Source organism: Triticum urartu, chromosome 3 (genome assembly GCF_003073215.2).
Source record: "Triticum urartu cultivar G1812 chromosome 3, Tu2.1, whole genome shotgun sequence".
Lineage (NCBI taxonomy): Eukaryota > Viridiplantae > Streptophyta > Magnoliopsida > Poales > Poaceae > Triticum > Triticum urartu.
In genome coordinates, this window is record NC_053024.1 from 493754000 (window position 1) to 493780323 (window position 26324).

Here is a 26324-nt window from a genome sequence, read left to right on the forward strand (position 1 = left end):
TAGAATTAGATAAAATTATAATTTCCACACCTAGAGTCCAAAGACTAGCTTAGACTATTTTTTTTACTTGAACCAAAATCATATGAAAATCTTAAACTATATACAAATAAATGTTCATATATCTTGTGAAAATTATTCTAACAACACATATTTTTTAGTACAAAAGGTAAGCATAAAAAAAATTTAGACTATACAATAAAAATGTTCCCTAGATCATAAAAATGTTGCGAGGAAAAGTATCATGCATGTGAAAATAGTTTTTCACGCATAAGAAAAAGTGTGTCTTAAAAATGCTCATTCTGTATTTAATTTTTATGATTATTAAAAATTCATGTGTTTTAGGGAAAAATGTTCCTGCAACCTTAGAAAATGCTTGTCATGTAGAAAATATTAAACGTGAATTTGAAAATGTTCATATTGTTAAAACAAGTGTGCACACATTATAATATGTGTTAATACAATAAAAAAGTTTTAAGACATTCTGAAAAATATCCATTAATTTTTTTCACATATTCGAAAAAATTTTATGCAATTAAAACTTGTGGGGCATTATAAAACATGTTTCATTTTTCTTTTAATAAGAAAACCATGAAAAGTAATGGAAAACACAAATAAAATGAAAAAACAAAAAGCGCTAAAATAGCCAAGTTAATTGATGTAGAAGTAAAAAAAACATGAAAACAATGAAAAATCATTCATACACAATGAAAAAAAATTATAGATACACTGCAAACAATATTTTATACCCGTTTAACTTTTTTTAAATATGGACAAATTAATTTTGTTAACAACATGATGACACTTTTTTAAGTATGCAACAAGCTTTTCAAATGTATGGCGAACATTGTTTTTTCAAAATAGGCAGAATTTTCTTGAAGTTACTCGAAGAACCTTATTAAAGTACACTATAAATGTTATTGCAATCCACTAAAAACAGAAATATAACCACAAGAAAGAAACTTTTGTTGTGTAATAAAAACTATTCATCTTATGTTAACAATTTCATCGTTATTAAGAAGTGTTCATCGTGTATTAAAGAAATTTTCATAATTTATTTGAACATTGTTCATGAGATTTTTTTAAATGAGTCCACACAATTTTTTTGTAAATGTTAATGTATTTTAAGTTTTAAAATGAAACAGAAAAATTCCAAACCATGAAATTGAAAATGGAGAGAAATGAAACAGAAAACAAAATGTTCATTCGATATTTATTTTTTCATTCTGTGTTAAAGTTTTAACTATGTCTCTGAAAATGTTCAGTGTATATTAAAAAATATTCATCGTCTATGTAAGAAAGTCCATTATTTATTTTTAGAATACCATTTATGTTAAAATTGTGGACCATTAATATAATAATATTGATGTAATTAAAGAAGTATTTAAAAAAATATGTAAATGTGTATGTAGCTTTTGAAAATGTGTGCACACATTTTTAGTGAAATGTTTCTGTATTTTGAAAAGTGTTTGCGCATTTCAAAAATGTTCTTGTCCTTTTCAAATAGTTAATATAACGAAAATAGAATAAATATAAAAAAGGTATTGAAAAAGATGAGAAAAAGAGAGCAAACCACAACAAAAATAGAAACCCAAATAAGAAATAGGAAAAATAGATAATTGCCACGTAATTCAGAAAAAGGAAAAAAAATGAAACGATTTAAATGAAATGGCGAAAAAGAAAAAGGAAATTAGGAAACAAAAGAAAAACCAAGGGAAACCGAAAAAAACATTCGCAGAAAATCAAATGAAAATATAAGAGAAAGCCCTTCAGCAAAAAATGGAAAGATGAAATTGTTTGTACAAGAAGATTTGCCCAGCTCCGGTGAGTGAGGAGCGATGACGGCAGCGCGCCTTCGGCTCGCTCCACTGTTGTTAGTTGTCGCAAGGTGGTCCACGGACCTGTTTGTAGTTTTCATTACCTCTAATGTTTTTTCTACTGCCAATGATTGATTATGAATAGATTAGAAGTTTCTTCCCAAAAAATATATTTTGAAAGGATAAAAATCGTTACGAACCATCCCGCTGGGCCTGCACAAGTGCAGGGCATTGAAGGCGAACGCGGGATGGCGCTGGCAGTAGGCGATGTTTAGTATTTGGTGAAGAACGGCCCGTTGGAGTAGAGCATGGCGGGTCGGACAGGCTGGTCACCCATGATGGATGATACGGAAGAATGTGTTTCTTCACAGACTTATTCAAACAAGTGAGCTAAAATAGTTCATTTGGTGAAGTACATTTTTACTCACAGCAAACGAGAGATATGGTCGCGCTTGGTGCTCATCGTCCCCTTATTTGACGCAACTAGTTGAATTTATTTTAATTTGCGAAATAACAAATTGAATGTTTATGGTATGATCAGGACCGCGGCTGCCAGTTGGACGCCCTACTATAAATCTGTCTCAAGTATCAGTACATGAGGCGGTGCACTTGCGTGGTGTCAAACCAGCTCAATGGTGGTGTCTGTGGGTTAAGGTCAGGTGTCTCAAGTATATTACGGTGCATGAGCTCCAGTGATGGCCGTGGAGGCCTTGGACCGCGCCGCACTCGTCAGCCCTCGCGTCACTCGGGTCTGGAAAAGGATTGAAGCCCGGCCCGGTCGTTGGGCCCCAACAAGATTCGGCTCCTTTACCCTCAAAAAAAAAACAAGATTCGGCTCCTTTGGGGCAAGGCTGATTCCTGTTGGGTGGAAAGTGGAAACTGTGAGGAGAGGATTGGTGCTCGGTACGTTGGTGGGATCAGTCCCTTGTCTCCCACGCGCATGGCATATCCCTTGGTGGCTGGCAATGGCGTATCCCGATTGCATGGCTGCCCGTTGGGCTCATCTGGTCCAGCAGCTGCTTCCGGTCATGCTTGGTCCTCATCGCATGCTGCTGCTAGCAGTGCATCCTCTTTGGGATCTGTTCTGGTGAGACCACCCCTTCGTCCTTGGCGCATGCGGTTTGAGGCAGATGGCGACACACCCAGTCCGGGATCCCAAGGCAGATTCCTCATGCTCGTGGGTTGTGGGGAAGGAGCCTAGCTATGATTGGTGGGCCAGTTTTGGATCATATATACTCCGCTTTGAGTCTCATGCCACATCTAATTCATAAATAGAGATGAGAGAGAAAAATAGAGAGAGAGAATTAGTGGACGTGCTTATATTTTATTTGAGAGAAAAATGACTATGTTATGGGAAAACTGGACGTGCTTAGCATGGAATTGTACAATAAAAATTACCATGTACAATTTGTTTTGGGCCTTTGGTCTACCCATTAACTTTCCCATGGGCCTAAGTAAGGAGATCACGGCTCTTTTCATTCTTTTATGCAGTGCGGTCGCCGACCAATCTGTGTATACAAACGATCGTGACAAATTTAATACCACCTCGCTTTCTCACACGGTCCACTGCTTGTATGATTGTTCGCTCAAGAAATAGAAATATACTCCCTCCGTCCCATAATGTAAGATGTTTTTCAACACTACACTAGTGTTAAAAAGTGTCTTACATTGTGGGACGGAGGAAGTACTTTTAAATTTGGTTAATCGTTCGGTTTTTCAGTATATATGGAAAATAACCAAAATTCAAAACGGTAACAAAATTTCATACCGTATCAGAAACTAGAAACCGTAAAAACCATAAAATTGGTTTGGTTTTGGGTTCGGTTTTAAAATGCACAAAGTGATCCCCATTGCCCAACAACTGTGGATCCACCCTCCCACCTCTACCTCCTCCCTCCTCACATTATCCTTCCCATACACATCAAAACGATAGGGCCCGTACACAATCCATGGAGGCACGCCATGTTGTGGCGTGATTGAGCTTCAGGGAAACCAAGGTGGGGTTAACGCAGAGAGGGGAGGGGAATTGTCGGTGAAGCACGACGATTCTAACAGCTAGGTTACACCTTTCGTCCATTAGAAATTCACCGAGATGATCCACCAATCAAGAGTCGAAGTAGACGACCCCTCCGAAGTATCCACATGTTCCGAAGTAGTAATCCGGCAACACTCCGACGTCCAGTGACAAGAGATCCAATTAAACTAGAGAGAGAAAACCTACTGGCGTCTCGTCTAATTAGGATTCTAATCTAATTAAGCCCGTATAATTAAGATTCTAAACTTTTAGACCAATTAGACTGGGTTGGGCATGGAGTTACATGGGATAAATCTCCTTAGGGTTGGTGCCCTTCTAGGGGGTCTCTCTTCACATATTTATAGTTGGAAGAGGGGAGGAGGAGGATTCCTCCTCCTAGTTTGGCCGAACAAGGGAGGAAGGACTCCTCCCCTTGTCCAATTCGGCCACCCCTTGCCATCTAACCGTGGTGCCCCACTTTGGGCCCTAATAGTCCACTAGGGGCTGCCCTCTTGGGTCGGCACAAGAGGGACTTATTCCACAAATAAAATCCTACATTTTATGAAATTTTTGGGGATCCATTCCAGAACCTTCCAAAGTTTTCCATATATGTATCGAAACTTTCTGAATGTTGTAGTATGATTGAGCTTGTTCTTTTTCCAAACCAACTATCCGAGCAGAGTCAACATGATGTTATATGCAACCAATTCTGCATTCTACAAATATTAGCATAAATAATTTCATCAAAAACCCTATTGGTGATATGGTAGAGAAAATAAAGATAATGATGATGTTAATTTCATCTCTACAAGTAATTTCAACAACAATCCTTTTAGGCATAATTATGGGAATAACTATCCTAAACCGTATCCATCAACAAATTCATATGGCAATGCGGCCACCGTCATCGGTGATGCCGTCGGCTCCTCCCACCGGTGTGCTTCCCATGCACGCAAGGTGTTTGATGAATGAAGCAAAGTGAGATTATTTGTGAGAGAGGAGTGTTGACTCTAATTGGTGGGCCCCATGTGCAACTTAACCATCAAATTATTGGGTTTACATTTGGTGCCACATCAACACTTGCATGTAGGGCCAACCAATCATAAACACACAACAGTGTGTGACCAGTATTTTTGAAAAAAATTAGGCAACATACTCGTGGTTTTCAGAACAAAGTGAAAATGTGATTGCTTTTTGAAAGCTATCCCCAAATGTAGAGATTTTATTTGTTCACTCGTAAATTGCCACACAATAGTGCCATGCCTTCGACCTATAAGGTTGACACTGGAGAGCTTTCACTAAAGAGCGGCAAATTATAGAATGTGCTCAAGAAGATCCATTCTCTGAGTAACAATGTGGCTCATCTAGCAATTATCTTGAACCGCTTGATGCACCATGCATCTCTTTTCTGGGAAATAAAAAGATTGGCGCATTGTGTCTTTATCAAATGACCTCGATCCAAGGAGAATCCCAATTTCTTGCCTGGAGGCCATTTTTAATAGTAACACATGTGGCAGCCGCAAAGTGGTCTTGGTCATCGTTGTTGTTGATCTGCATGTGTGTGAGTATTTTTCCTCGCGTGGAAAGTGTGTGATGTTAGGGGACCTTGTATGTTATGTGTTTTCTTCAGTTCATTTAGGAGATGTGGGGGGAAGTAGAGAGAACAGTCAAAGGTGTTATGGGGTTTACTTCAGAGTGAAGTGCACTGTAGGTCCCTTAACAATTTCAAGGGTGTTGTATAGGCCCTCGAACTATGAAAATCGCTAGAGAGCCGCCCAGTGGACCACGTCTCAGGGCCGCCTCCCTGACATCCATGATCCCCTCTCCACCTGTTACCCAACACCAAGACCACCAACCACCATGGGAGGGAATGGGAAGACACCTAACACACATCCTCGAGAACCACACCCTCAATGTGATTGCGGGATCAAGAAGGAAACAAACCATGCATGTCAGCGACCCCTAGCCTTGACTCACTCGAACTGGGCGTGGACAAGCATCTGCGGTGGCCATAACCCACGTGTGTGAATAGTGGATGATAAGGCACCTTCTTTCCTCATCCACATGAGCTCCGATTGCACTGCCATGACCGAGATGTGGAGGAGCCACCCGAAAAACTCCCGGGCTCTCCCGAGAAAACTAGACAAGGTCGACTACGCAAGGCCTCTTTGTCGACCGGATCTGGCCAAGGAAAGGCAACATGAGGCAGCAGATTGGCCACGACCTTGGATAGGAGGCCGTGTCCCTCTTGGCAACAACATCAAGCCCTAGGGAGGAGCACCTCAAGCGGCGGAGGATGTATTGGCTCCCACTGGCAGCGGTGCAAGCGGATGGTTGACGAGGCAGACTACTCCTGCAGGTGCCTGGAGGAGGGGGGGCGGGGGGGGGGGGGGGGGTGGAGAATGAGTCAGCCGCTGTCGTCTACTACCCGGGGCTTTACCTAGTGGCTACCAACAAAAAAAGGATGGGGGAAGGGTTGTGGTGGCGGGTTTGAGACTCCTCTCATCGAGAAACAAATTTTGTTAATAGATTATTAGTAGAAATATCTCTTTATTTGACTATTAACATATATGTCAAATAACTGTAGGTCGGCGTGGTGATGCACACGGTGTAGACTTGGTTTCACATGCGTTATCTTTTGTAAGGAGGAGCGGAAGCATAGTTGAGGCTAGTGAGGTTGTGTGTGCGTTAGGGAAGTTCGGTGCAGCCACATGCATGGAGGGACACATGGATTAGGGGGGTGTGTAGCCATCCACCATGCCACTCCGGCGGTGGCACAAAGGAGCGGACATGGTCGACACGGGTGGAAAACTGGTTGTTATTCCCGCCACTGTTGGAGGTGGGGTAGGGGGTTGGTCATTGGGGGGGTTGGGGGGGGGGGTGTCGGGGGTTGGTAATTAAAAATGAAAAAAAAAGATGACGAAGAGTGTGATTATTATGTCCAGCTCCCATAATGATGGACCAAAAACTCGTAGCTCACTTCTTAATGAATAGAGGTAGTCACTGGTTTTAGCTCCTTAAACTTAGCAAGCTCAACAAATAAGCTAATGAGTTTTACGAGCTGCTCGTTAAAGTAGTTAGTACAACACAATACGTATCCTTATCCTAACATACAATTTTCATGGCACATCAACTCTTCTATTCAATCTAATGGACCCAACCCAACCTAGAGGAAGCAACAACTAGCACACCTCCTCATGTGGTGACTGTATTCTTTTGTAAAATCATAATCACGCACCCATCACATATGATACAACACCTGGTAGCTCAGGCAAAGAGGAGTAATAACTTTTAACCAGCGTTCAGGAGCTTAACAGTATTTAAACGAGCACAACCAAACATGGTTTTTTGCTTGCTAAGCTTATCGAGCATAACGAGCCGCGCCCCATCGACTAGCCCGATCATAGATCAACAACCAGTTTAATTTGTTTGTCTTTAATTACTAGTTGCTTTTTGGTTTGTCTCTCCGATGCTTTGGTTGGCAAGAGTACATATATGATCTTGTGTCTGCTGCTATCTATTCTTTTGGGTAGGCGGACCACCGAAGGAACATATGCCTGTGGAGATCGTGTAAGCTGCTGCGTAGAAGCTGCCCAAGGAAGGAACATACCACCCAACCAGTATCAGTATCTCTACGTATAATAAACAGTGTTTTAAATAACGGCCTATGTCAAATAGTGATGGTCCACCAGATAAGTTATATCGGCGCTATAGCCGGCTATTAGTGGACTATTGTACATGCGTACCATTTAGTGGCACGAGGCAATAGCCGGCTATTTAAAACTATGATAACAAATGGAAAATGTCGTTACTGCATGAGGTTTTGTGTGGTTCTGTCGGTCTTGAACCTAGCGTCGTTTTGTGCTTCTTCTTGTGTTGACGGTGCGCGCATCAGTAGTGATTGCTTTGCAGCGAGGCGTCCGTTCAACTTGAACCGCTGTCCCGGCAAAAAAACAAAAACAAAAAAGAGCCTGCCCCCGTGGGTGACGAGAGATCAAAGCAAGCTTGTTCCATCGTCGCCTTGTATCCTCCTGTGCGGTGTTGGACAGAGAGGAATCAAGGGGTCCCGAGGGCAGGGCTTCACGTACGGTACAGGTACATGCATGTGGTGGAGGTGCCAGGCTGTGGTGCAAGCAGAAGCAGGCTGCTGGCAGTTGCTGAGCAGTATGGGCCGGCCGGCGTGCTGGTGAAGCAGAAGCATGACGTCTAGTCTATCGGAACAACATCGCGTGAGATGGACTGAACTGAATCTGCTTAGACTAAGAGCCCACGTTGTTTGCACTTAATTTGCTCACAAACTCTGGATCCAGCGACAAATGATATGATGTTCATCGAATGAGTCTCTCTCTCGGCAGCACAAGCTAGAGTGGGAGGCAGCGACCTCGTCGGGCCGGCCAAGTTAAGTGGCAACGGCGTCCGTGAGGTTGGCCGCGCGTACGGCGTTTGGTGGGGCGCCGGCGGAGTCAGTGGCGTTCCCAGGCTCTGCGTGCCGTTGAGACATAGACGATGCGGTGCCCTAATCCGCGACCAACAAAAGTTTACCCACATCTTATCTTACCTACTCCTCCTTTGTTGCCATGCCGTGAGTATATGCAGTGTGGGTAAATAAATTGAAATTTACGGATTCTGCATGCTGCCATGCCATGAATAATAGTACTGGTTCTACGGCACCACTCCTCCTTTGTTGCGTGCAGCTTTCTTTTTCTCTTTTATTTTTGGGAAAAGATATCTTTGTCTCTTTTGATTCGATTCGATAGGACCAGGCCAGGGGCGTCCAGCTTTTGGCAGTCCAAGTACACAAGCAGGTTGGGACCGTCGTGCGGCGCGGCTGGGGAAGCACAGGCATTGCGTTGCCAGCCCCGCCTTGGGTTCCTTCGGGCTGGGATGTGAGATTATCGTGCGCGCTCATCAAAGGCTCAACAAACAAAAACAAGCCAAGTAAGTACTGTATGAGTGAATACTTTTCTCGAGACGGCAGCGTGTACGTGTTTCGGCTATATATGAGCCTAATTTTTTTACCACCCCACAACAGTCATGCTCATATATAACCTAAGTTTTATATAGGCTACAACAGTTGGCAAGTTTTGAATGGATATAAGGAGGGAAGGAGGGGATCGGGGGCGAAAGAATCTATTATATATTAAAAGTAATATACGATGAATTAAGAGCAAGAGAAATAGAAAAGAAAATCCCACATTAATTAGAAAATACCGGCCCTTGATCTGAAAAATATTCATTATAAAATATTCTTAGCCATTCATTCTGCATAACAACATAAATTTGGTGGACCCAGGCTAAAACCTCCAAATAAAATCATGTGTCCATCACGTCTAACTTTTGTTTTTGAGTTGGTCCAACCGTCTAACTTTTTTTTTTTGAGTTGGTCCAACCGTCTAACTTTTTTTTTTTGAGTTGGTCCAAAACGTCTAACTAGAGTCCTAATGAAATACGTCAACTTAGCTACTAGACGCCCCGTCAAAAATAAAACTACTAGGCATCCACGTTTAAAAAATAAGCCTACTAGGTGTCCAACACGTCTACAACACAATGAGATCTTCCGTATATATATATGTCCATGTATCCAACACGTGCACACTATTGATCTCTTCCTTTCTATAAAAAATAATCTATTCCTATATACAAATTATCTCTTGTATCCGGTCATTGATCTGGTCGACCCTCTATTAATCAATAAAACATGGCCCTTAGATCTTCATACAGTAAATGAATATGGACCCACACCATATAAAAACCTTAATAACAAAAGAGATATCTTAACAGTTCAAAAAAAGATCTCAAAGATCAGCGCCAGGTAACTTCAAAAGGAAAACTCCCTGCAAAAAAATCAAAAGGAAAAAAAATCAGCAGATCAAAAGAGATCTCTAATCACGTAAAAAAAATCTCTTGTATCCGGTCATTGATCTGGTCGACCCTCTATTAATCAATAAAACATGACCCTTAGATCTTCATATAAATGAATATGGACCCACACCATATAAATACATCTAAAACGTTATGGACAAGAACTCTTATTTTTTTTAAGAATCAGACCTCTTAATTTTATAATAACAAAAGAGATCTCTTAACAGTTCAAAAAAAGATCTCAAAGATCAGCGCCAGGTAACTTCAAAAGGAAAACCCCCTGCAAAAAAATCAAAAGGAAAAAAAATCAGCAGATCAAAAGAGATCTCTAATGACGTAAAAAAAAGGGTCATCCGTAGGTACGATCAAAACTGAGAAAGGTAATAAGGAGGAGCGGTGGCAACAGCGGTATGAGAAGATAAATGGTGTGCATCTTTGGGAGAAAAAAAAGGCCATCGGTAGGTATGATCAGAAAAAGATAATAAGGAGGAGTAGTAGCATCCCGGGGAGAAGATAAATAGCATGCATTTTTGGGGGGGAGAATAAAAGGAAAAAAAGTCAGCAGATCAAAAGAGATATCTAATCAGGGGCCATCGGTAGGTACGATCAGAAAAAGATAATGAGGAGCGGTAGCAACAACGGATTACTGGGAGAAGATAAATAGCGTGCATCTTTGGGAGAAGAAAGAAAAAACAGCGCGATACTTATAAATAATATCCCTACGTCCCTTCTTCTTAACATGCATGTATAACATGGTCGGTCTGAGACGATTTATCGTGACAAATATACACGTACATTTGTTTAAAAAGCATCTTCCAAATGAAAATAGTACGTAATCCTGGAAAAAAACTAGATTCTTCAGTGGTCAAACATAAATTGGATAGGATACGTACAATACTATTTTTTGCACGAGAATAGTCATTGGGCATGAAAAAATTTGACGTGGGCATGTCAGCTACTTCCATCGAGCGTGGCTGAGAAACATACTACGTAGTCGTTCGTGTGAGGTGGCCGTTCATGTCATTAAGCATCTGGATCCACTAGACGCAATGCAACAAAGTATAAGAGATAAGATTCATGGTTTGTGACTAATCAGACATTAGGAGAATGTGGCATGGCGAATAGTTTTCTCCAAAATATTGCAAATATACATTACTTTACAAAAAGAATCTGGCTTTTATTTTGGACTCCCACCTTTCATACAAACTGTAAAACGTAATTAATCTGACACAATGTGTTAATTAGAAAACGGATCTGAGTACTGTTGTACACAACACGGGATCTATCAAGCATATCATGGAATGAGAGAACCACCGGCCATGTCTGTGTGGTCATCAAAGCCTACGGTCTAAAGTTGCGTTGTCATCTGCTAATTACTAGCAAGATACCAACACGTCGATGTACCACAACAATGGCAAGAGGCTGGGAGTACTATGTGTAGATAATTGATGATGGACTTAAGCCAATCTTTCGTCTACTTTCAAGGTTGGTCAAGACCTAGAATATGCCTCTGTGTTTGTGTTCTGTTTCTAAAGTAGCTGGAATATGAATCCAATTATAAAACAATACATTTTACACCTTTACCAAATAAAATCGTAATAGTTGGTTAGCAATGAGAGGAAACCAGCGGTGATATGCAAGATTCAATCCATCACCCTAATGTTCTACCTGCAGGTTCCCTACTAAGGAGCAGTATTGACAAAATGTGGAAGTGTTTTCTGCTTCGGAGCTATAGAAATGATTTCTAGGGCAAAGAGACGTACTAAAATCAAGGGATAGTTTTGAAAATAAATGTTGAAAATATGTTTGCCAAGCAAGCGCGGTGATCCTGTCATATCATACAACAAATCAATATGGCAAAGGACATAGGATGTGCGAGTTGAACAATGATGGAGCGATGAGAGAGTGAAAGGAAATAGATGTAAGGTGCGTTCCGACATACTCCCTCCGTTCCTTTATGTAGGTGTATTTTTTTTTCAAAAGTCAAACAAGTGCATGTTTGACTGAGTTTTTAGTAAGATATATCAGTATCCACAATAAAAATTAATACCATTTGATCCATCATGCATACAACTATTTGACTGAGTATTCTGCACGAATTAAACATACACCTATTCACTAGTATGGTGTTCTTAAAAATCATTATTCCACAAATTATAGCCTATGATATTTATTGATATTCACGATGGCTATAGTACTAAAAATCATATAATATGAACACTACTTTCAACACACTATAGACAGCACCCTCGCAAGTTTCTAAATTTGGTCTCATTCCCTACACAAAACAAATAGTATGTTCTCATTATGAACTTTCTAAATTTCTAGCCCGCGCATCGAGCGGGCCACTCTGCTAGTTAATAGAAAGGACACATTTAGGATTATTGCACAACGACCGCATCAACACTTATGAGAAAGAGAGCAGTAAAAGCAGCCATGAGGGGAGATTTGGGCAGATGAGCCCCTGGCTCAAAATGAATATTCGCCGCGAGGGTTGATTGTTGTTGCTATAGTCGTGAATAGTAACATAGAATCTTATGGCTAAATTGGAGACAATTGTAGAAATTAACTCCACTATTATTATCAAATATTCTAAATAGCACATTCCTAATTGTTGCCTATCTAATGTTTATATGTTTATATATGGTCATATATCTTCAAATTATCCAGAAACGGTGCATAATACTCTTTAATCATACGTTCAAAATCCACCCCTTCAAAAGAATTACCTTGCTATTCTAATTTATGTGTATTCATATGTGGCCATGAATCCACCATACATGTTGAATCGTGTATTCGAAATCCACACCTTTCAAAATTGCCTGTTAAGACCCACATGTTTGGTATGATAGGAGCCAGCGACCTACCATCACCACCATCTCCCTTTCAATAATAGCAGTTTTTTTATTTACTGAGAGTGATACCAAAATAACTTATACCGACAACTAAACCCGAGTATTCAAAGTTTTTATTTTTGTTTTCTCTATCTGGTGTTTGCTTCCTCGGTTCTAGTGCCTACACATTTTCTTCGAGGCCTTACCGTGCTGGGCCAGTGTGGTGGGAAAAGGGTCAGGTTTCGGGTGGCTCATCGAGGTTGTGTGATACACTTATTACATACTCCGTTCCGGGCCCGACCCATGCCGTCTTGCTTGTTTCTTTTTCATATCTTTTCCTATTATTTTTTTGGCTTCTATTTTCATCTGTTATTTACTTGTTTTTGTTTACTTTTCTATTTCATTCATGCTAGCTCTTCTTATGTTTATCATTTTCCTTTTTCCTAGGGAAAATACGTGAACATTTTTCTCAGAGAAAATACATGAACATTTCTGAAAGTATACCAACATATATCTTGATACATGTGAACAACCTTTAAAAAAAACTACATGAACAACTACTCTTAAAAAGCATGAGATTTCCTTGCACTAAAACTTTCTGAAAATGCCACAAACCTTTTATTCCGAATGCCCCGAATAATATATTGAGGAAATTTAACATTTTTTATTTGTAATTTAAAAATATTTTTTGTGGAATACAAAAGTTACGTGGCTACTGGATGGTGCATGCGTCTGGCTCATGTAAGAGTTCAACATGCTCTTTATAGAGACGATATTTCACACAGGACACCGAATAGGAGCTCGCGAAGCCGATGGAAACACTATATATCATCCCCATCGCGAGTGATATTGCGTTCTCGACTTCACCCAGCAACCACGTGGGGTGGCCCGCTTTGTAAGTTTATTTCCTGTTTTGTTAGGGGTAGCGCTACGTGTCGGCCGGGTGATATGTTGAAAATATTCACCGCCTCACTGCCATTGAATGGAGCCTTGAATACCTGTCAGATATCTGCAATAGTAGCCTTGTTGCACTCGGCTTTATGCGACATGAGCCTAGTTGCAACCTTCTTCGAACCATTTTTGCCTCTGAAAAAGAACCGTGTTGCAATTGCAATAAGAGTTTGGATCAAAATAATCTCTAGCTCATGTCCAACAATGTCGCCATTGCGACAAGACCCTTGGTGCAATTGCAATAGGACCCTTGGTTCAAAATCGTCTTCGGCTTGCGGCCATGTCCATCGCCATTGCAACAAGATCATTTTTTGCAATTGCAACAGAACCTTGTTCAAAAAGCATTTACAGACTCCCCGCAATTGTGCTACTCGGTCAGCTCCATCTTGTTGCGACTGCAACATGTGCCATGTTACAATCCTGAAAGACTTGGAGAAAGCACTAGAGCTGCAATGAGACATGTCACTTGTGGATCCATCTGAACGGCGCAGTTGCGTAGAATAGATCGAGTCGAGGAGGACAGGGAGGCAACACCACCTTTGGATAGTTTCATGGTGGAGCGTCACTTCTTGTAGAGAGAGAGCACTGAGGGGAGAATAATAGAAGCGGGTTTGGGGATGTTGGGAATAAGAACAACCGGCTCATGAAGAGGTTTCACGAAAAAGCGGTGGGGCCTCACTCCATCGTATGATCATGTTTGATCGGATGGCATCGCATGCGGAGGATGTCCTGGACAGACCAACCAATAGAATCCAAGCATTTCCCTTTGTTTAGGGGTAAAGCTCTCCCTCAACTAACTAATGACTTGACGTGCATTGGCCATTTCCGTTGTCTTCCAATCCGATTTTGATCATACGGAACACAGCGCAACAAGGACCGACAACCTAGTTTGCAACATGGGCCTTGATACAAGCACATGTGGCCAATACGGTATTTGCTACTTTAAAAAAATCAATCGCGTAGGAAGCTACTACTGATCCAGGATAGACATTACTAACAAACCATAATAGTTCAAGGCTAAACAATAACTCCTAATTGTTACTTGATCTAGGTAATTGCCTAAACTAGAAGATATATTGCTGCTATATAGTGATTTAGGTACATATTACTAAGAAAATATAATAGCTCAGGTTAAAAAATAACTGTTAATTGTTAATCTACCTAATTATCTAAATAAGAAATTCATCCCTGCAATGACTCCCACAAGAAGAAATGCTGTTATCGATCTAACTGGGAGTTCGAGCCCAATCATAAGTGCACATCATAACTTATTGAATTTCCTTATCTGGTCTCGAATTTTGTTGTTTTCGGCTTGCAACTCATCAATTTTGACTTGCATCACATCTAGTTATTTCGGTGATCCATAGAAGTACTCAAGCAGCCCGCTTACGCATTTCATTACGAGATTGACCCATACCGATGTGTGGCAAGAGACTCATTTCTGCATGTGTGTGTATACAATGATGTGAGTAATGATATTTGTACTCCCTCCATCCTAATATATAGGGCCTAATATGTTTTCAAGGCTGCCGTTGACCATTGCTAAGATTAATAATACATGCAATGTATGATATAAAAAAATATATCATTAGAAACTCCTATCACATATGAATTTGACGGTATACATGAGATGTCATACATTATTACTCTAACCCATGGTCAAAGGTAACCTCAAAAAAACGTATTATGCCTTGTATATTTGGATGGAGGGAGTATGTCAAATTGCTAACAGAGAGATATTTTCTATTATACCTTTGTTCCATGGCCAACCCATATGAAAAACTCCCATTTTTGGATTCCTTAGTGTGTACGAGGTTCTCTTAGCAAAGAGGGCATTGGCATCCACAAAGGAGAGAGGGTGTGGGTTCGCCAGATTCTAAGGGGCTTCGATGCTGGTGGTGTACGATATGCCGCCGGGTCCGACGAACACGCTGCTGCAACGCGATGATTTGTCAGACACGGCTGCCTGGGCCACGATGGGATCTCAAGGTCGAGAAAATGGAGAGGCAGGGAGCTCGACCACGGCAGCGAAGCCCCAATATTCCGGCATCCTCAGCTGACTTGTGCTCGCGCGCGGGGCTCATGGCGCATCTCGAAGCTCCAATGGGTCTATTTCTAGTAATATAGCTAGGAGAGGAAGAAAGAAGGGAAGGGGGAGAAAAGAAGTGAGGAGGGATTCGAAAGTGAAGGTGTTTGGAGTAGGAAGAGAAGAGGGAGATTGAGCTATATAGTGAAGAAAAGCTAAGAGAGTAGAGGGAGAAGTGAAAGGAGAGAGGAAGAAGACAAAGGGGAGAAAGAATTGAAGGGAGAGGAGGAAGAAAGAAGATGTCCAAGCTCAATTATTGGTGTTCCCGACTAGCGGCGTGATGTCCCATTGTCACACCACTAGTATGTACATCACTAGTGGTGTGGCATAAAGAAAACATGCCACTAATAGTTGCTAGTATTGTTGCCGTGTTAGTTTATCGATCACACCAGTAGTAGTGACAGCACCGGTGGCATGTCCTTAAGTGGCCGCATCACTACTAACTTATGCCTGCTCATGCTACTGGGTCTCACACACTAGCGGGGTGCTATACTGAGGGCACAACACTAGTAGTCTGTTATTGGTTGAGCGGAGTAGTTTTGGCATGCCACATATATTTTTGGAAAATACCAGTGGTGTGTTCTTTATTGGCGCGCTACTAATGTAGATTCCCTATAAGCATTTTGCACTAGTACGACCACCCAGTTTGAAACATAGGCCTTGTTGCAAACACATGTGGCCAACTGCTTTTAAACAACCAGCGACGTCGCTCAGGTGCCACATAATGGTTTGACGGGAGCGCAAAAGGCTTGTGTTGTAAAGGCAAAAGCACAACATACTCAATGTTGCAGACAGTTGCACTGACACAAGCGAAGATCTAACACATAGTAGTTTGAAAGAAGGCTATGTTGCAATGGCTTGAGCACAACTCACTCAGTGTTGCAAATGGTGATGATCTGGCACATAACAGTTCATTAGGAGTGCAACAAATCTCAAGTTGTAAAGGCCCAAGCGCACACTCAATGTGCAAAGGACGATGATCTGGCACATAACAAATAGTTAGGAGTGCAACAAATCTCAAGTTGTAAAGGCCTGAGCGCACACTCAATGTGCAAAGGACGATGATCTGGCACATAACATTTTGTTGGGAGCGCAACAAAGCTCGTGTTGCAAAGGCTCGAGCGTAACACGGTCAATGTTGCAAACGAATGCACTACGCGGGTAGAGATCGCACGTCTGTCGTGTGCACTACCCAACGGCAGCCAAGAGGGTGATCTGATCCAGTCTTCACCTGGCCGACCCGTAGTGCCCGCATTTGTTTAGTTCCGCAGTTTTCCTCCGTATCTGGCTTTTCCAAGCTAACTGATGTACGCCATTTTTTCTTCAATTTATTTATTTTTTGTTCAGTTTTATGTTTCTTTTATACTCCCTCCGTTCCATAATATAAGACATTTTTGCAAGTTGTTTTAGCTTGTAAAACCATCTTATATTGTGGGACGGAGGGAGTATATATTTTTTTCTCTCCTTTTCTTCTTATTGTTTTTCTTTCTTTTGTCTTTCCTCTTATTTTCTATGAAAAACATATATTGGGTTTTTGACAAATACGTGATTATTTATTTTGAAATAGTACACGCGGTAATATTACATTAAAGTTCTTTGAGAAGGCGTGGACACTTGTAACACATTTGTTCAATTAATTAACCTGAAGGTAGCAGCTGCTCTGTGCGTAGCTTAGCATCCATTTCTGTGGTCTTTGTAACTAGAAGAAGCTTGTATAAACTAGGTTAAATTAGATGCATGTTGATGACGTGTAGCTAGCTAGCTACTTGCTTGCAAATCTGATTAGTTGTTTCACCATGCATGCGCTAATTTATTTGTGCTCGTGCCCTTACAGTGTGGTAATAATCGCAATCCATTCAAATTAGGTGCTGGTCATGGTCCGGTGGGACGACTGCTTTTTCCACTAGACCAGTGCAGTACGTGCGTATCGGGTGACACAGGTAGAGCATGCATGGCCCAGCCAAAAGAAAGGCAAAAAATCAGAGAAATGACAGAGGTGTAGTTTGAATTGCAAAAAATGGGCTCCTGCGTGTCTTGACCACCCCCCACAATAAAAAGGGAGCGCAGCTTGCAAGAAGAAGAGGCTGCCAAGAACTCTCCGCCACCCTCTCTTCCCCGCCGCTTACCCTCTCTCTCTCTGCCGGAGCAGCCAGAGCCAGAGCCAGCACCATGGTGGACGCGCATGCAGCGAAACAAGGCATTGGGATCCTGGGGGACGTCGCCGTCGGCATCCTCGTCTTCCTACCGATGTGAGTAAACTCGTCTCCCTTCGCATGCATTCCTCCTCGTACGTTCTCGGGAGACCGCCGAACGGCCGGGCATCCATTCTCGTGTAGGCCGTGTTTGGGATTCGCTTGGTTCTTTCCTGCTTGTGTTTTGCGTTTTATTCTGCTTGTGCTGCGTGCGCTTGTCTTATTCAGCTGCCTGCAGGGCGGCGATCTCATTTTTCCCCTGTTTAAGTGGCTGGTAAAAAAAAGCCCTTTTTTTTCTACGATTTGCCAACTGTTTCTATGAATCCAGCATCTCCCGTGTACCCCTGTATATATCCCCTTGTTTCGAATCGTTCGATCTACATCGTGCGTGGCTGCTTTGTTCTAGGAAACTTTTTGCACTAAATCGAGACGCTGCCTAGAATATTTTGTTCTAGGATCTACTACTATTAAGTAGGATTTTCTTTTGTTCTAGGATTTTGTAGAGTAGGATTTTTTTGCCTCCACTCGTCCATGTTCTTGCCCCCGTTGGCCGGCGGCAACGTCCGCACCTAAGACTTGCACTCTGTTCCTTAATCGTACAGCCCGAGGCCCTTTGCAGAGCAACGACGAGTACCTCCGTAGTGTGCCTTGTGAGCTTGTCAAGTGTAATTTTGGCTTCTTTAATGCTTGTCTGGCCGCCAGGATCCCGTTCCCGTGTAAGGGCCTCTTTGATTCGTGGGATTGTAAAAATATATGAATAGAAAAAAATATAGGATTGAAATGTCATGCTCATCTCAATCCTATAGGATTTTCGGTTGTTTGATTGCATCATAGGAAAAACAAAGGATTCTTTCAAAGAGGTTTGAGTGGATGCTAGAAATCCTACGGGAAGTAGTACAAAAAATTCCTTAGGAAAAATTCCTATAGGATTCAAACCTGTGAATCAAACAACCAACATAGAAAAAATTCCTAAGAATTTTAATCCTCCAAAATTCCTATGCAAATCCTTTGAATCAAAGGAGCCCTAAGTTTTGGCATACGACGAGCTCTCCTGCTCTAGCTGCAGGTCGCCGTGGTGATCGGGAGCGTGGGGTTCAGAGCTAGACCTGTATTGGATCTCTGACCGTGGTCGTGTAAGTTGAGGGACCCGTCGTCCTATCTTGTGATCTAGCCGTCGGTCGCCGCCATGGTGATCGGGATGTTAGAGTTCATGCGTCTCGTATGTATGTGCAGTCAACATACGGCAAAATCCTAGTACGTACTACTAGTTGTTCCTCTCTCTCTGTTTAAGTGCTTGCAGTATATTTTCCTCTGAAAAACACCTTGTTTCTACCACCAAATCCAGTTCGTACTACTCCCTTTCCTAAATGTTATACTACCTTTTGGTAGTTCAAGTACCTATATATACCTGTTCCTCTGTTTATATGCGATCTCATGACTACTGTTCATATATGCCATCTCTCTCTTTCATTGCTTGATCGATCTCGTATGCTTTGCTTGTTCCAGCTGCATGGTTTTTCGCCACATCAAGGAGGCCCAGGACGTCGGCCAGCGAACTGTACTGCCCTACGTTTCCACCTGGATGAACGCTGCTTCGTTTGTCTTCTATGGGTACAACAGGAGTGACCGGCCAGTGGCCACTATCAATGGCATTGCATTTCTTGTCGAGGCCATCTACTGCGCCGTTTACATCTACTACGCCCAAGGCTGGAGACGCCAAGTGGCGGTGGCCATGGCTGTCGTCCAAGGTGCCTTCCTCGCGTTGCTGGTGTCCCTTCAGCTCACGGTCTTCAGTCACGGGCGTAACGCCGAAAAGAGGGATCAAGTTTTCGGCGGCCTTGGCTTGGGGACAGCCGTCTTGATGTACCTCTCTACCATGGACCAGACGGTAGGCGCCGCTCCCACATTGAGATCTCTTCTACATACGCGTCGGACTTGAGTGCACGCAATTGCTATCGGAGTATGTTGTGTTTAAGCTTGATCCATTGTCACAATTGTTGTCTAAGTATATTGTGCTGTGCAGGTCCGAGCATACAGAACCCACGACGTCGATGGATTAGAGATGTCCTTTACGTACCTCTTCAACGCATTGATCTGGCTCGTCTACGCCGCCCTGCCGACGTTTGACGCATTCGTTCTAGTGAGTGGTTTTGGTTTGCGAATGCTTCTGTTCCTAGTAGTTACAGCTAGATTGATGTTCGTTTACACTTATGTGTTTCTTCCTAGTAGTTACTGATCCATGTTCCTGACTGATATTGTGTTGCAGTCGGCCAGTATTGTGGGTGTGCTTGCCACTGGTTACCAGGCTTTCCTTTGGGTCAGGTACCGGAATGCGCCGATTCTCGAGGCCAACGCTGGGATTGAAATGCCCGGCGGAGGTGTGAATCCCCTCCCACCTGTCATTCCCCCGGCCGACGACCCTCTTCTCGAGGCCAACGCTGGGATTGAAATGCCCGGCGGAGGTGTGAATCCCCTCCCACCTGTCATTCCCCCGGCCGACGACCCTCTTCTCCAGCCCAACGCTGGGATTGCCGTGGCCGCTGGAGTTGTGATTTCCCCTGTGATTCCCCCAGCCAACGATGGGATTGCCGTGGCCGCTGGAGTTGTGATTCCCCCAGCAAACGATGGGATTGCCGTGGCCGCTGGAGTTGTGATTCCCCCTGTCATTGCCCCAGCTGATGATCCTCTTCTCCAGGGCATCGCTGAGAATGCCATGGCCGCTGGAGGTGTGATTCCCCCTGCCATCCCCCCAGCGGAGGGCCAGCTTCCCCAGGCCAACGGAGCTGCTGCTGCTGCTGCTGCGATTGACCAGGCCGACGGAGCTGCTGCTGCTGCTGCGATTGACCAGGCCGAAGGAGCTGCTGCTGCTGTGATTGACCAGGCCGAAGGAGCTGCTGTTGCTGCTGCGATTAACCAGGCCGAAGGATCCCCTGCGTGAGTATGTTACCACCAAGCTATCACGGTTGTGGACGGAGAGGGTGGTGTATTCCTCCGTGCCTAACAATCAGATTTGAACCTTGGATTCACATTAGTACTGCTAGTATTCTGTAATATTTGCACTCTCTGCCAGCTTCATTCTGCTTTGAGCTGAACCATTTTATTATTTCCCTAGTGAACTACTAGTACTCTGCTTTGAACTGAACCAAGTTTTATTCCCTAGTGAACCGGTACTCTGCTTTGCACTGAACCTTTCCCTAGTATTCTGCTTTACTCACTGATTATCTAGCAATATATGGGTTCACGGTCTACATTACAACTTTGAGCTTTGTTTCTTTAGGCAGAATTTTACATGCTAGGTACCAAAGTACAAGTAAAACAAATTTATCCTCAAAATGGGAACTTCCTGAGTTCTGTTCTACCTAGAATGTATCAACAACACATTCCTTGTCAATCATAATGTATAAATTCAAACACAGGATATGGGGCTCCTGGAGGTTCTACAACAAAGACTAGACAAACATTTGATCACCCAACACTCCTTTCATAGGGCATAGCATTTCATAACCTCCCGGCTCGTCTGGACTTATGTTGCACCACAACCTATGCCTAAGAGCAACTCTAACGCGGTGACTCATCTCGTCCGTGTGGACAAAAAACCACAACCCAGCGTAGAGACCTACTTTCATTTTATGTCTTCGGACACATTTCCGTCTTAAATTTGGGTCACATTTGGATCGGAGGCGGACATAAAGCGTATGTTTTTCTATGTCCCTCTCATCCGTCTGTGTCTGGACCTGGCTCACCTGTCACCCACTCATCTCTCTCTCTCTCTCTCTCTCTCTCTCTCTCTCTCTCTCTCTCTCTCTCCTTATTTTATTCGCTGGAATGCCGGTCGCTGCCGTCGCACTGCCGAACCTCGCTGCTGCCACAGGGCACTGCCACCGCACCGCCGGAGTTCCCTGCGCGGCCCAGGCGGCCTCCAACGCCGCCTCTACTGCCACGAGGAAGAGAACCCAATAGAAAGAAGGCTCCCGTGAGGACGGAAAATAGCACGATGATACGTCTCCAACGTATCTATAATTTTTGATTGTTCCACGCTATTATATTATCTATTATATTATCTGTATTGGATGTTTTATATGCATTAATATGCTATTTTATATTATTTTTGGGACTAACTTATTAACCTAGAGCCGAGTGCCAGTTTCTGTTTTTCTTTATTTTTGAGCTTCGCAGAAAAGGAATACCAAACGAAGTGCAAACGGAATAAAACTTTCGCGATGATTTTTCTTGGACCAGAAGACACCCCGAAGACTTGGAGATGAAGTCAGAAGAGCCGCCAGGTGGCGGCAAAGGGGGAGGGCGCGCCCAGGGGGGTAGGGCGCACCCCCCTCCCTTGCCGCCTCCTCCGGACTCCTCTGACCTTACTCTTGGCCCTAAATATTCACATATTCCCAAACCACCAGAAGCATCCACGAAAACACTTTTCCACCGCCGCAACCTTCTGTTCCTGTGAGATCCCATCTTGGGGCCTTTTCCGGCATCCTTCCGGAGGGGGATTCGATCACGGAGGGCTTCTACATCAATTCTATTGCCCTTCCGATGAAGCGTGAGTAGTTTACCACAGACCTACGGCTCCATAGCTAGTAGCTAGATGGCTTCTTCTCTCTCTCTCTCTCTTTGAAAAGAAGATATATCATGTTATTATCAATGCTAACCTTTCAGAGCATGAAGAAAAGAGATTACTTAAAACTCCAGGGAAACATCGTGTTGCTATTGGATATACTCTTGATGATCAGGCATTTGCCCCACTTTATGTCAGCACAAGATTAATATGGAGCCTGGCGCTAAGCCAGTTGTTGACCATCAACGCTGTCTGAATCCTAAGGTGAAGGATGTGGTAAGAATTGAAATATTAAAGCTTCTTGAAGTACGAATGATTTATCCTATAGCTGTTAGTAGATTGGTAAGTCATGTTCATTGTGTACCTAAGAAAGGAGGCATTACTGTTGTTCCTAATGATAAAAATGAACTCATCCCACAAAAAATAGTAACTGATTATAGGATGGTAATTGATTTCAGGAAATTAAATAAAGCTACTAGAAAGGATCATTACCCATTGCCTTTTATTGATAAAATGTTAGAAAGATTGTCTAAGCACACACACTTTTGCTTCTTAGATGGTTATTCTGTTTTTTCTCAAATACCTGTATCACAAGAAGATCAAGAGAAAGATACTGGTACTTGTCCTTTTGGAACTTATGCTTATAGACGTAGGACTCCTATATTCTTTGACTTATGTGAAAAGATTGTCGAGGTATTCATGGATGATTTTTCCGTTTACGGACTTCTTTTGATGATAGCTTAAGAAAGATTGATCGAGTTTTGCAGAGATGCGAAGAAACTAACCTTTTCTTGAATTGGGAGAAATGTCACTTTATGGTGAATGAAGGTATCACTACTAGGGAAAACCTTATACACAGAACTTTAGCAGTAGCGAGGGTCAAAAAAGCATGCTAGTGCTAAGTAGCAGTAGCGCGCCTGCGCAAACCGCGCTGCAGATAAAGTTCTAGCAGTAGCGCGTCTTGTTCTAAACACGTTACTACTAAAATTCCCACGGCTTAGCCGATATGCTACACATAGTAGTAGCGACCTATAACGAACCGTGCTACCGCTACTTTCTTTGTAGCAGCGCGTTTTAGTCTAAACTCGCTACTGCTAGAGGATATAAAATTAAATGGAAATTAAATAGAAAGGTAATTGAAAATGAAAGAAATAGAATAAGGTGAAGGGAAAAAAATAAAATGTGAAGAAAACTAAATGAAAAAGGGGAAAAAGAGAATGGTGTAGCAGTAGCGTGTATTCCAGAACGCGTTGTAGCTAAAGTAGCAGTAGCGCCCTTTCTGGAACGCGCTACTCGTACTTCTGACTTAACCACGGGGTTCGTCCTTCCCCACGGTCACTTCATCCCCCAAATCCAACTCCACTCTCGCCGCCGCCGTCGCCCGCCGGCCGCCGCGCGCTCTTCGCACACCCTCTACGCCGCCCCAGACCCCAGATTCAACGCCGCCCCCGCCCCCGACCCCGACCTGCCCCGAAGCCCCGACCACGACCTCGACGCCGCCTGCCCCTCCCTCGTCGCAGGCACCCGAGGTGAGCACGCCTGCTCCTCCCTCTCCCCTACATCTGCCTAGGGTTTCTACCTCCATCAAATTAGTTAGGGTTCATGTAAGGGTGGAAACGAATCGGATGCGGATGCGGCTCAAATGAGTTAGGGTTCATGTAAGGGTGGAAACGAATCAAATTTCCAAGATGAATCATAAAACGAGTAAAATTTGACCACTTATTTCACTTTATATTTGGATAATTGGAATATCCGCTACCACTTTCCACCCTATAGGTTCATCAAATTACTTTTGCTTATTGAATGCATGCTAATTTGAGTCCTATAAGATATTTTGAAATGTATATCTTGTGTTGCTCAATATCCAAGTGGCCGGTCATGTTTGCAGGTTACACCTCCGAGTGGCCTATGTTTTGCCAGAGTGTTGATTCATTTCCGTTCCGGCAAATTTCAAGCGCTCGATATGTCCTATTTTAGCAAAGGTCATGCCAGATTTTTCCATGAATTTTGGCATGACTTTTGCCAGAATATGTAGGAAATATCGAGTGCCCGGGATTTGTGTGTTGAGTATCCTGGTAGTTGTCTTCTATCGATTTTCAATTAATGTTTTAACTATGAACATAGGAAATGTCTGACGACAAAAAGGATTTCGGTATTTGCAAATACTGCGAAGACGAGCGCGGCCTGTGCGACGGAATCTTCCTAGATGATGATAGGCGCTTCAGCATCAAGCTGGACGAGAACTTCTAAGTGGATACAGTAAGTCACAACGACAAGTCTTTTTTCGTAATTAAGCATGACATCTGCTTCATTTGCTTCAACTTATATTTTTTTTACTATTCTACTAGTGTATCCCCTGCCATGCAAGAGTTTTTGTATTGGATAAGATAGGTTTCAGTCATACTATGGAGGTAAAGAAAGTTTACTTGAAGACCGAGCATGGTTATATTTTCCGCGCAAAATTATACAATTCAGACGACTACACCTATTTTGGATGCAAAACATGGCGAGCACTATGCAAGACTTATGCATTTGAGCCTGATATGGTTATCACCTTTGATATTCGTCCGGAAGATGATATTGAAGGTAATACCGACATCTGGGTCGATGTGCAGACGCGTCCTGTTACACCATTATGTAAGTTTCTCAACCATATTTATGTCTTTGATATTGTTTATTCAAAAATAGTTGACAACTAATTTGTATTGTAAGCTTATTTCGGTGCAAGAAAACATGTCCAGCGCTTGGTAGACAGGACCTACTACTGTCCCGGGGCTGAACTAAACTGCGAGGAGCTAAGTCATTATGTTTCATGGCTTGAGGATCTTGATACTGTCAAGACAAATTTTCTTCCTGGACTTAGAAATGTTAGTACTGAAAACGTGCGACCAATAGTGTTCGTAATGAACTACGGTCACATCTATTTAGGAAGGATGGTAAGATTTTTACTATTTGTCCTCAGTGCATCTTTTCCATACATTATTTGTTGAGCTAAACTTCATTGCTAAGTATGTTACCATACGATGTTTTTTCAACAGGGACTCCCGATGAATGTTGTGCCTTATGGGATCGAGACTAAAGGTACCATGAGTATTATTAGCTTACGGCCAAGATATCCTACATGTTACTTTAGTGCATTCAAGATCACCGATGAATGCTTAATAGTGCAAGACTGGACCAGATATGTGATGGGGGAGCGCAGAGAAGTACTAGGGGGCAGCAAACAGATGTGCTACCCAAAATTAGGAGACAGGTTCATCTGCATGCTCCAACTTGATCAAGGAGGAGAGCTACACATGTTTTATGTTATTTTAGCTAAGAGAGAGCAGCAGGAGTGATTAGCTAGCTAGAAATGAGTTTGAGGATGATGATGTGCTACACTATTACTATGATGATAAAATAGCTAGTGTTGGTGGTAATGACTATGATGATTATTATTAGCTAGTGTTGGTGGTGATTAGCTAGCTAGAATGAGAGTTTGAAGATGATGATGTGTGCTACACTATGACTATGATGATTAAATAGCTAATGTTGGTAGTAATGACTATGATGATGATTAAATAGCTTGTGTTGGCGGATTAGATTCAAGTGGAGGCAACATGTGATGCACATCGAAAGTACTACTAGTCCAAACTAGATCAAGTTTGGATTTGTAGTATACTTTTGACATGCACCACATATTGCCTCCACTTGAAACTAATCCACCTTCATTTGACACACTGTTATGGACATAATGATGTAAACCTTATAACTGGTATTGTACCAATATTTGTACGATAAATACACTAAAAATAAAAAATAAAAAAGAATACTAGTAGCGATGGACGGAAAACGTGCTGCCAGTAGTTACATTAGCAGTAGCGTGGGATTGAACAAACGCTGCAGCTACTCTACTGCTAAGGAATAGCTGTAGCGCCTTATCAGTAGCGCATATCCCCGCGCTACTGATAGGCCTAAAACCCGCGCCGCTGCTAGCCTTTTCCCTAGTAGTGTATAGTCCTTGGGCA

The 26324-nt window shown here is 42.6% G+C and overlaps 1 protein-coding gene across 1 annotated transcript; it reads left to right on the top strand.

Annotated features, from left to right (window-relative positions):
* Nucleotides 1-17656: 17656 nt before the first annotated feature.
* Nucleotides 17657-20990, top strand: LOC125548548 (bidirectional sugar transporter SWEET5-like). The gene is made up of 4 exons (XM_048712123.1): nucleotides 17657-17810; nucleotides 19260-19641; nucleotides 19777-19893; nucleotides 20020-20990. The coding sequence occupies exons 1-4, from the start codon at nucleotides 17731-17733 to the stop codon at nucleotides 20689-20691; spliced, it is 1251 nt and encodes a 416-aa protein (XP_048568080.1). The 5' UTR covers nucleotides 17657-17730; the 3' UTR covers nucleotides 20692-20990.
* The last annotated feature ends 5334 nt before the right edge of the window (nucleotides 20991-26324 follow it).

Coding starts and splice junctions, on each gene's coding strand:
- LOC125548548 (XM_048712123.1), top strand. CDS start 17,731: ATGGTGGACGCGCATGCAGCGAAACAAGGCATTGGGATCCTGGGGGAC. Junction 17,811..19,259: donor ATCCTCGTCTTCCTACCGAT/GTGAGTAAACTC, acceptor TGCTTGTTCCAG/CTGCATGGTTTTTCGCCACA. Junction 19,894..20,019: donor CGTTTGACGCATTCGTTCTA/GTGAGTGGTTTT, acceptor ATTGTGTTGCAG/TCGGCCAGTATTGTGGGTGT.